The sequence below is a fragment of the Oncorhynchus masou genome, chromosome 23 (assembly GCF_036934945.1).
Source record: "Oncorhynchus masou masou isolate Uvic2021 chromosome 23, UVic_Omas_1.1, whole genome shotgun sequence".
Classification (NCBI taxonomy): domain Eukaryota; kingdom Metazoa; phylum Chordata; class Actinopteri; order Salmoniformes; family Salmonidae; genus Oncorhynchus; species Oncorhynchus masou.
This window is the reverse complement of record NC_088234.1, coordinates 52,132,004-52,144,167: the sequence shown is the minus strand read 5'-3', so window position 1 is coordinate 52,144,167 and position 12,164 is coordinate 52,132,004. Positions and strand designations below refer to the sequence as shown.

Genomic DNA, 12,164 nt, shown 5'->3' with positions numbered 1-12,164 from the left:
TGGTTGTTTTTGTGCAAGATCTTACTTTGTTCGATGACTGGGATATAAAAGCTGCAAAATATTTCAAGGTATTTTCAGAAGAAGCAGGCTTACAGAAATAGACCGTGCCTTAATTCTTTACAGGACATTTCAAGCAGCACTGAATTACCAGAGCACTCAGACAAGGCACCACTGAGATAATGCTGCCCACTGACATTTTATTTTCAGATTTTTTTTTTAGCTGCCTATGAAATCAGTGCCCTCTGCGTTTTTCACAACTTCATCTGAAAAAAGTAACTAAATCAAATAGCCACGGCTCACTCAAAGTTCTTAAAACACATTTTAGCTGATGGGGAATTCAGTTTGTTCATAATTATTTGATGGGAGTTGTTCCCATAATAACGCATCGTCTCACACCACCGATGGACACCTGGGCCATCTTTTCAACTAACTAGTAATGCATATATACACACACAATCCAGTCCATATTGATTGTCAGAATAACTAAGACATTATTCTCCAGCCACAGACAGTCTCTTCCCATCAGAGACAGAGAATGAAAGGAGAGAACACTACTCCTGTAGATGAATGGCTTTCTTCCAGGCAGTGTCACACCAGGTCCTTCATCTCATAAAACCTTTAATACCTCCTTATGCACTCATAAATACTACTGCCCTTTAAATAAATATTAAGCCTTGATGACGGAGAGCAATTGTCTGAGAGTCCCTTTCCAATGTCACCTCTCTCTCTCTCAAGGCAAGAGCTGAGGGATCTTGAACCAATCCAGATCCCTCGCCTTACCTCAACTTTCCAAGCAGTGAGAAGATTGGAAGATTGCCCAACCTCAGTGTCACTGATCATCGTCATCAGCTTAAAACACTCCAAGGTCAAAGGTTACATTTATGGCCCTGCCAATCCCTGTTGTGGCAGGCATGATGCCTAGATGAGGGACTGAAGACTGAACTGAACAGGGACTTCTTAATTTCCCAGGGGGCTTAGTGTAATCTGCTTGCATAGAGTGGCATCCAGAAGGGCAGCAGGGAACCCTGGTCTGGGGCCAGCAATAGCTGGCTGGTGAAGAACTGAGAGTGACAGCGAAGGCATTTGTTCAACGCTACCCATTGCCAGCTAAAGGAAAAATCTACCCAAAACCATTAATTCCTATAATTTGCAGTGTTAAGTAACACTTATATGTGAGAAAAAATATTTTTGGGTGAACAAATGTTTCATTTTGTCATCATAATAAGGTTGGTGGCAAATGTGAAGATCGTTGTGGAAATCTGTTGCAGCTCAAGTCAACTACAAAACCCACAATGCAATGGTCTCTCTGTGGGCTGGCCGGCTAGCAAGGTAGTTATCTAGCAAACGTAGCTACACACAATAATACCAAAGTCAATATCAGCATGTGAAGTAGTTAGTTAACTGTAAACAAACTGCACTAAACAAACTACACTATCAATTTAGGAGTCAACAATTTCACCATGTTCAACCTGCGGATCGAGTGGAATTTGACATTTGCAACAGCCATTCAACAGCACCATGCAATGCAGCCTGGACTGAAGAGGAAAACCAATAGGAAAAATGTGGTGGACCCTCTGTTAACGTGCACATTTCTCGAGGTAGGAATATCACAAACAATATGATCAATGGTTCATTCAAGAGAAGCCGTTATGACATCAGCCAGTATTGAAATCTGACATAGAAAAAAACATCTGTCATACAGTATATCTAAAATTCGGATTCCTAATAACTTCCAGTGTAGTGAGAGCAGCTTTATTGCTAAGCTATATAACACTGGTTGAATTTCTGCCTGCTTGAACGGCAATAGTATCAGATACACATGAAAACATAAAATGACCCCAGGAATCGATAGAACATAGAATCGATAGAACGTTCAGAGATTAACAAAAACAATATAACATTCAAAATGACTGAATATTTATTTTAATGGGAGTGTCACGCCCTGACCTTAGAGAGCTTTTTATGTCTCTATTTTGGTTTGGTCAGTGTGTAATTTGGGTGGGCATTCTATGTTCATTTTTCTATGTTTTGTATTTCTTTGTTTTGGCCAGGTATGGGTCTCAATCAGGGACAGCTGTCTATCGTTGTCTCTGATTGGGAACCATACTTAGGTAGCCTTTTCCCACCTGTTTTTTGTGGGTAGTTGTTTTCTGTTTTGTGTCTGCACCAGACAGAACTGTTTCGTTTTGTTCCATTTTGTTATTTTGTCTCAGTGTTCAGTTTAAATAAATTATCATGAACACGTACCACGCTGCGCTTTGGTCCACACAATACCCCATAACGACAAAGCAAAAACAGGTTTACTTTTTTTTGCAAATATATTACAAATAATTACATAAGTATACGTATATACACTGTACTCGATACCATCTACTGCATCTTGCCATCTTGATGTAATACATGTATCATTAGTCATTTTAAACTATGCCACTTTTATATTTTTACATACCCTACATTTCTCATCTCATATGTATATACTATACTCGATACCATCTACTGCATATTGCCTATGCCGTTCTGTCTCATTACTCATTCATATATTTTATGTACATATTATTTCATTCCTTTACATTGTGGGTATAAGTTAGTTGTTGTGGAATTGTTAGGTTAGATTACTCGTTGGTTATTACTGCATTGTCGGAACAAGAAGAACAACCATTTTGCTACACTCGCATTAACATCTGCTAACCATGTGGACAAAACAAATAACATTTGGAGTTTGGAGTTTGCCCAAAGGCACCTAAAGGACTCAGACCATCATGCTCTGGGGTTGTTTGTTAGGATCGAGGGAAAGATGAGCGGAGCAAAGTAGAGAGAGATCTTTGAAGAAAACCTGCTCCAGAGCTCTTAGGCGAAGGTTCACCTTCATAACAGGACAACGACCCTAAGCACACAGCCAAGACAATGCAGGAGTGGCTTCGGGACAAGTCTCTGAATGTCTTTGAGTGGCCCAGCTATAGCCCAGGCTTGAACCTGATCGAACATAGCTGGAGAGACCTGAAAATAGCTGTGCAGCGACGCTCCCCATCCAACCTGACAGAGCTTGAGAGGATCTGCAGAGAAGATTGGGAGAAACTCCCCAAATACAGGTGTGCCAAGCTTGTAGCTTCATATCCAAGAAGGCTTGAGGATGTAATCGCTGCTAAAGGTGCTTCACAAAGTAAAGGGTCTGAATACTTAAGTAAATGTGATATTTCATTTTGATTTTTTTTTTATAAATTTGCAACAATTTCTAAAAACCTTTTTTTGCTTTGTCATGATGGGTTATTGTGTGTATATTGATGATAATTATTATTATTTTAATCAATTTTAAAATAACAGAATCGGAAACGCAAAAAAATGTGTAAAAAGTTAAGGGGTCTGAATATTTTCCGAATGCACTGTAACTCAGGCAGCTACCGCTCACCTTATTCACTGTGAGCTCTAAAGACAGCATCAGGTAGAGCCACTCTCCATATTTTCAAGCATAGTGGTGGCTGCATTATGTTATTAGTATGCTTGTCATCGTTAAGGACTGGGGTGTTTTTCAGGATAAAAAAATAAAACGATATAGCTAAGCACAGCTAAAATCCCAAAGGAAAACCTGGTTCAGTCTGCTTTCCACCAGACACTGGGAGATGAATTTACCTTTCAGCAGGACAATAACCTAAAACACAAGGCCAAACCTACACTAGAGTTGCTTACCAAGAAGACAGTGAATGTTCCTGAGTGATCGAGTTATAGTATGGACTTAAATCTACTTGAAAATCTATGGCAAGACCTTAAAATGATTGTCTAGCAATGACCAACAACCAATTTGACAGAGTCTGAATCATTTTTTAAAGAATAATGGGCAAATGCTGTACAAGCCAGGTGTGGAAAGCTCTTAGAGACTTACCCATAAAGACTTACCCAGAAAGAAGCACCAACAGCGCTTCTACAAAGTATTGACTCAAGGGTGTGAATACTTATGTAAATTAGATATTTCATTTTAAATACATTTTACAGAAATGTCTAAAAACATGTTTTCACTTTGTCATTATGGGGTATTGTGTGTAGATGGGTGAGAAAAATGCATATTTAATCAATTTTGTATTAGGGCTGTAACAACAAAATGTGGAATAAGTCAATGGGTATGAATAATTTTTGAAGGCACAGTAGATTTGCGCACAGGTGTATCAATAGACTCTTAAAGATTAAAGGTCTTACTCACATCGGCTACGGAGAGCGTGATCACACAGTCAACCGGAAAAGCTGGTGCTCTCACCAATTGTTCAGTGTTGCCTGCCTCAATTTATATGAATTTGAGAGTGTTTACATTTCTCCAGCCCCATCCCATAGCTGTTTACCAAAGAAGTGGTGGGGTTCCCTCTTTATTGTTTTAACTGCAGATTGACCCTTTTATACCACATTTCCATTTTACTCATTTAGCAGACGCTCGTATCCATTGTGACTTACAGCAGCCGTTAGGGTTAAATGCCTTGCTGAAGGGCACATCGACAGATTCTTTACCTTACAGGTCCTCAGGTGGGTTTAGAAAACAGTTACAGAGAGCATTACTCAGATCATATACAACCATTCTCCTTCACTTGAGGGAAAAAACTAGATCAATGTTAAAAAGGACATTGCTTCGAGTGTTGCAATCACACTCCCATTGAACTGCTCGGAGTTGATCCTGCACATGGACCAGTTGAGCTCCAGGAGAGGCCAAGTTCAGGCTTAGCCAAGCCCAGAAAACCCCCATCCTCCTTGGCCACACCGAGCCTGATTACAGCCTGCTGGCTGCCAGATTAAAACATACATCCACACAGCCGCTCCACTGCCCCCACAGCTAGAGGCTGCTACTGCTAGACAGAGTCTGCGCATCTGGCCTCTAATCAAACAATCCCCAAAATAGAGAAACAATTTCAGACAGAGACAAGGGAGGGGGGATAGAGTGAGTGAGTGAGTGAGTGAGTGAGTGAGTGAGTGAGTGAGTGAGTGAGTGAGTGAGTGAGTGAGTGAGTGAGTGAGTGAGTGAGTGAGTGAGTGAGAGAGAGAGAGGAAGGAAGGGGATGAGAGAGAAGGTTAGATGGAGTCTGAGTAGATGACACATCCCAGCAAACCATTAATATTCCCAGAATATTAGCTAAGATTCCCCATTATGTTCTAGTAAAGGATTTGTCTAACTTTAGGTGTCCAGGTAATCAAATAACACAATGTACCAGTAATGTTTTTAGAACATACTGCCGGAAACAAAATGTGAGAGTAAAGTTCTGGAAAGGTTCTTGCAACATCAGGCAAAGGTTTTGTACAAACATTGTATAATCATAAGTACAACCGGACAGTTTTTGTATTATGATAACATTTGCTGCAACCAAATTAATGCTTTGAGAACTTTCACAGAACCAATTATTTAATGAGAATAGGGCAACCATCAAAGCCTCAAGAGAGACATAATAAACATACTAGTGATGAAACCCTTCAAAGATAATAGCCGCTTGTCATTAGTACAGTGTATTACCACAGAAATAAGTCCATGTACACACACACACACACACACACACACACACACACACACACACACACACTAAACATCAGGAGATTTTGAATGATTGTATTGAGAGGTAGAGAGAGGTATGAGAAAGGTTTGTGCGTTGTCATCCAGATTGAGGCTTGACCTTTCATGATCCTTTCCTAAGCTATGGGGCCTGCTGATCGCTGATCCTCATAGAGACAGACAGTGGATGGACAGACAGGGGATATGCATGATGGGAATACTGCATTGCATAGCACCATGCCACAGTATTCAGACTGACTGTCAGAGATGTAAGACAGTTAAAGCATATGAGGCAAAGTGGAGATGAGAAGGTGAAGAAAGAGCTCTAGGAAAGAGAGGATGAAAGAAACATGAGGATGGGACACACTGTAGAAAGGCAGAAAGAGAAACAAAGAGCTGTGCGATAACTATTCTCTTATCTTTAATTGGTGTTTTCATGTCATTTCCATGCTTCGATATAAATTATTGTTGCATGTTTTTTTGTATATTGTAACAACCTTGTTGTATCCTTGAATGCTGACAGACAGACAACAAACAGACAGTGAGACTATAGACAGGGAGATTTATGGTTGGAAATGGCCTAAGAAGGCCCGCTCAAACCAAGGTGACACTGAGAAAATAAGCACGCACATGCACAGTTGGGAACACACACACGCACACACACACACACACACACACACACACACACACACACACACACACACACACACACACACACACACACACACACACACACACACACACACACACACACACACACACACACACACACACATTCTCGTAAACACATCAGACACTGTTCCCTCTCATGCTTCAACAAGCGTCCGTGTTTCCACGCAGTGATCCAATCAACTCTCACTTGTGATTGTTCTAACTACCTCTAATTCCTACCTGTTCCCTGTGTAATTATCCCGTCTGTATTCGTTCAAATTATAGGCTGCATCCCCAGTTATAATCAGTGGGCTGAAGCTCCACTGATACAGGAGCAGGTCACCGTACCGTGAGATAAATACAGAGACGGCACAGAGGCGAGGAGGACAAGTACAGGAAATATATAATCATGTGCCAGTCTGGTCACTTACATCCATATGGAGTAGATACATAAGAGATGTAAGTTTAAGTGCAACAACTCTGACTGAGGATACCGGTTCTAAAGCGAGTTCAAAATAACATTAGCTACCACACTCTTCCATCGACTTTTATGTTACATCAAATTACACTGTAAATACTTGACAATGGCCAGTGGAAATATGTAAAATTGTCAGACCTCAGCCTAGACTTAATTACCCACAAAGAGATTGAATGTGGTCAGAAGATAATGTTTTTGTTGTTGTTTGTTTGTTTATGCGAAGGCCATCCAGGCTTCTGCTAAGCCTACTCAACATGTGGATGCAAGAAAAGCACAAACATACACATGGGCGTACGTAATACTAACACTCATTCAAATTACAGGCTACGACTGCACACACACAAACACATATGCGCATAACACACTTAAGTGCATACAGACAAAACAAACACTCCAACATGCACTCACACACAGGCACACATAGGCTCTGGAAAAAAAAGGACTTATTTAAGCAGGAACTCACTTCCCCCCAAGGTGACAGGAGCTAATTAATGAGCTGATGTGCGTGCCAGCCAAAACTCTATAAAACTGTGAAAGATTGCAGCTTTGAAGGCATTACCTTCAGTGGTTTCTCCAAGGTAATGCATTAAAAGAAGACTAACTTTACAGAAACTGTAAAACGGTACAAATAAATCCATATTCCAGGGGTAATAAAAACTATGATATTTTAGGCCAGTACTCTCCTCACTCAACAGCGGCAGATGCTTGGCTGTTTATGCATCTAGACAGTTTCCACAAGGAACCCACAATGCTTTGCTTTCACCTTGAGGAGGCACTCCATTCCATTTTTGTACAATTATCATACTTTAGTAATACAGTAGGGAGGGAGGGAGGGAGGGAGGGAGGGAGGGAGGGAGGGAATAAGGAAATAAGGAAGGAAATAAGGACACTTCTTGAAGTAAAGTGACATATCCTGGGGCGGCAGGTAGCCTAGTGGTTAGAGTGTTGGGCCAGTAACTGAAAGGTTGCTGGTTTGAATCCCTGAGCTGACAAGGTAAAAATCTGTCATTCTGCTCCTGAACAAGGCCGTTAAAACCCACTGTTCCCCAGTAGGTCATCATTGTAAATAAGAATTTATTCTTAACGGACTGGCCTAGTTAAATTAAATAAAAAATCTTTGGGACAAGTTAGAAACAGTATCACACTGGGGAAGTCAAGTATGATTATGTATTTGGTTATTGTACTTTACAGTTCAGAATTTACTGACTATCTCAGAAACTGTACTGACATTAATGAGGGATGTATAAATATTTAACATAATGCCTTTTGAGTCATATTGATGACGAGGGAAAGGCTTGACACTAGGGAGCTTACTGTGAGTGCACCGTGATTAAGTATCATAGAGAATATCTATACATCCATCCAAGAAAGTAATTAGCTACCAGTCTGCTCTCCCTCGGCCCCCTGGCTTAACTCAGACAATTTGTCCTGGCCATTTGTCCTGACCCCCTCATCTTACCAGCCAATCTCTGGATTCTTTGTTATTATGCTTTTCGAAAAAGGTCACAGGCATACACTCCAGTGAAAAGGTCTACCTTAAACAGTATGCATGTTTTCACTCAGCACATATGATATTCTATATAAAATAGAATAGACACTTAATTGTCAATTTTACAATGGAAATTGATTGATTTGTTGTCACAATACCCAACTTCACACATCCCGTTAAGGCCTGTCCATCTACTGTACCTTCTGTGTTCTGGGCCCAGCTGTAGGTGGTCAGAGAGAGGAGCGCCATGCTTATCCCCAGCCATCTGAAGAGACATGGCCCCCGTCGCATCTTCTGTCAAATGTTATTGCCTGCCCACCTGGACGGGAGGAAGAGAGGGAAACTTCGTTAAATGGCCAGAGATAACACATTTCAGCCCAGATGTTCTTGTCCAGCACACACCTGTTAGCTAAGACTGCTCATAATGGACGTACCTAATACTCATTCAAATAACAGGCTACGACCGCACGTGTACATAGGCTACACTCACACGCAGGCGGACAAAACAAAGACAGATACACATGCACAGAAATTGTACAGAACAGCCAAGGTTGTTACTGAGCCATTGTTGGACACATGTGCGTGTTGCTCACATTCTGTGTGTACGTTATCATGTGTGAATTGGGTAGACATCACATTATCCCAACACAATAAATGCATCAACAATAAAGGTGCAAGTTGGAACCAAATAGGGTTCTTGATAGCGATGCCATATTGGACATTTTTTGGGATCACTGAAGAACCATAAATGGGATGGTTCTTTAAAGAGCCCTACCAACAAACAAACAAATGCTAAAGCTCCAAAGATCCATTATTAGTTTCACAAGGATCCAGCATTAAAGGTTCTACAAAGATCCATTATTGGTTACACAAGGAAACAACATAAATGTTTAGAAATTAACCCTGGCCCTAACCATAACCCAACCCTTTGAAGCACAGCATTGATGGTTCTACGTAGATCTCTAAACATTTGGTTCTCCAATGGTTCTCTCATATGGTGGTGCTTCGGGAATTTTCATTAAAATACATTAATTATTTAAACTGTATTGAAATAATAATCAATCATGACTAAACAAATCTCAAATATAACAATAGTTTATTATACAACCAAGCACAAAACAAAGTAGAATGTACAATTTCAAACGAAGTACCATTTCATTTCAAACTCAAAGTACAATTTCCAACAAAGTATCATTTCCATTTATTTCAAAGTACAATTTAAAACAAAGTCATTGTTCAATAATAGAGGTACAGTATAATCTAAGAAGTGAACAATAATCTAATCGTAGAGCACTGCACTAATGACTTACAAAAAAGTAATGAGTGTTCCAAAACTGTGCTGATCCTCTTTGAAGATATATGGCAGCAGGAATATAGCTCTATTGACCATATGGCCTGAAAGACAGAATTAAACATCTTAATTCATCACACCTCCTATATTGTTATTGAACATTGCTTTAACATTCTCTGCCCAAGTGTGAATAAGCATCCACTGTTGTGCCACCTAGCCTGCCAGCCACCATTGAAAAATCAGTGGACCCCCCTGGCAGCTGCCCACTTTATACTGAACTTTAAGAGTAATAATAGAAAACCACAGACCTACTTTCTCCACCTCTGTTCGGCAGCCATCTAGCAACTGGGCACATGACATCTTCCGGGGACTCTTTGGGGCCTTCTCAACTACGTTGACTGCCATTTTAGGCAGATTGGTTATCAGTAGCTTGTCCAGGTCCTTGTGCATGAGTGCTGTCATCTCTTCCAAAAGCTAGAGAGAGAGAAGAGAGAGAGGATAAACCATAAATTATGTAAATCCATGATGTCCACACATTCTGCAAATTAATTAATCTATTGTATTTTATTCATGAACTAAATGAGATCAACTAAATAGGTCCTAAAAAATACCAGACAAATATGTCAAATTCATCACAAAAACACACAGTAACAGTTGAGACTTTCTAAGAGTTAATTCCATCATATATATTGTAAATACATTCTGTACCTTCATTCTTTTTTAATTTATTGTTTTCATTAACTAAATGAGATAAATTAATAAATAGGTACTTAAACAAAATACCCATTAAATATGCTATTATTTTTTTACTGGCAGTAAGGGGAACTGTTCGGCAACACTACTAGCTACATTTCTCACTGCCAGCGTGAGGTGCTCATTGGCCCAAAATATAGGCATGGCATTGCTGACTAAAAAGTGAAAAGATAATTAAACGGACAACCCACTTATGAATCACTGATTCACATGTGAAACAACAATCACCAAGATTACTATCTATCTAATATTTCATTAAATTGTGTCCCTTCCCCAATATTGTCAGCTTAATATGTTATAGCTAATATCATGCATGATGCTAGCAAACGTAAATAGCTAGTTAGCTACACCGGGCATAACAGTTTGCAGTACACCACAGTGTTCTACTAACATTAGCAAGTCACTGTTCGTATTTAGCGAGTGATAGTTGTTTGAACCAAAACCGAACACCTCACATGATGATATTACTGAAAAGTGTGTTTTCTAGCTAACTTGGAAAACCCAAGCTCGCTAGCTAACTCATCTGACTAGGCCAGAGATACTTTTGTGATCTGACTTGGTGCGAGCATACCAAGTTTGGTAGATATCTAACTTAGATAATGTACCTAGCTAGCTAACATCACATGGTGCATGGTGCTAAATAGCTAGCTAGCCTCACCATGTGTGAGAGTTCCCTGTAAACCAAAGGAGAAATACTGTCTAGCTTGAAGACAGCTAACGTTAGTAGATATAACCAAAGATACTGGTAACTAGATAGCTAACTAACGTTAAGTAATAACTGCAGGTTTAACATTGTGTCTGTGTTATAACTTTATCTACCTTACTGTGCTCTGCCAAGTCAGATCAGTTTGGTAGTAGCTATACTGTTCACTGACAAATTACTGACATTTAGGAATATGGTTTTACATAAATTATAATAAATTACGCTAGACGAATCTAGCCAACTTTGATACTCACCAAAATGTTCCATCAGATGATGATGTAGCTATGCTGCAATTTACCTCAGAGGATCAGATGAGAGCAGGACATAAACCACGTATCCACCGTTTTTAGTCATGTCGTATAAAAGAAAGACGACAGGTGTTTTGGAGTCAAGCAATGATATGCTACGTTGTACTACACCTGCGACTTGGAATAGCATTATGAGTTCATAGGCAGATTAAATAAATCAGTTAAAGCATTTTGCTGGGCTTTCAACATCAATTTGATGTCTCAAGGAGAAATCGTGGCTTTCCATGCATCTACTGTACAGTATATGGCAAGCTTCAGTATACCAGATTTCATTATAGCAACTATTTTCAAACATATCAATGAGTAGCATGCATTTTTTTATTAGAAGAAAAAAACGTTTGGATATTTATGCAGAAGATTGTAATGCATATCAATCAGAGCATGTTGACTGATGAGCAGAGAACATGCTATGAAAGGGACACATCTGCAGGCTTCCATAAATTTCAACCTTTTAGAATTCTGAAGAACAGTAGATGTCATGTCAAGAACCCCCACTTAACTCAAAGGCTCTTTATTAGTCAAGAGTTCTACAAGGAACCTTAAGAGCTGATGAAGAACCATTTAAGAACCTTTTTTCCTTCTTCAGTGTTTTCAAATCCTCGCTGGACACATCTATCACAGTAGACCACCTAGTGTGTTCTTGTCACTCTATGTAGCCTATGTGATTGAATTACACAGTACACAGCACATACATATATTTCCCTATACAGAGGCAAGGTGTCTCAGAGAAGAATAGAAGTATTTTAGCTTTTATCTGTAAGGGGTATTTTGAGTCAGAACTTCCTCAGTTGATTTATTCTGGGAGAAGGAGATACGCTGCAAAATGTGATATTAAACCATAAGGTGGCAGGGCAAGCAGTCACAGATATCCCCCGGACCATATCAAAGGCCTGTTTAACACAATCAGCGTCTCTGTCAGTCATCTTAGCATATATGCTGACAGAATCATTATTTGTGACACAAGAACACATAC

The 12,164-nt window shown here is 39.7% G+C and overlaps 1 protein-coding gene across 1 annotated transcript in view; it reads right to left on the bottom strand.

The window, feature by feature from the left end:
* LOC135511025 (protocadherin-15-like) overlaps positions 1–12,164 on the bottom strand; it is a 278,688-nt gene that overhangs the window by 217,297 nt on the left and 49,227 nt on the right. The window contains exon 2 of the mRNA XM_064932482.1: positions 8,337–8,455. Within this exon, the coding sequence (XP_064788554.1) occupies positions 8,337–8,427 (91 nt within the window). The 5' untranslated portion in view covers positions 8,428–8,455. The remainder of the gene's footprint in view (positions 1–8,336; positions 8,456–12,164) is intronic.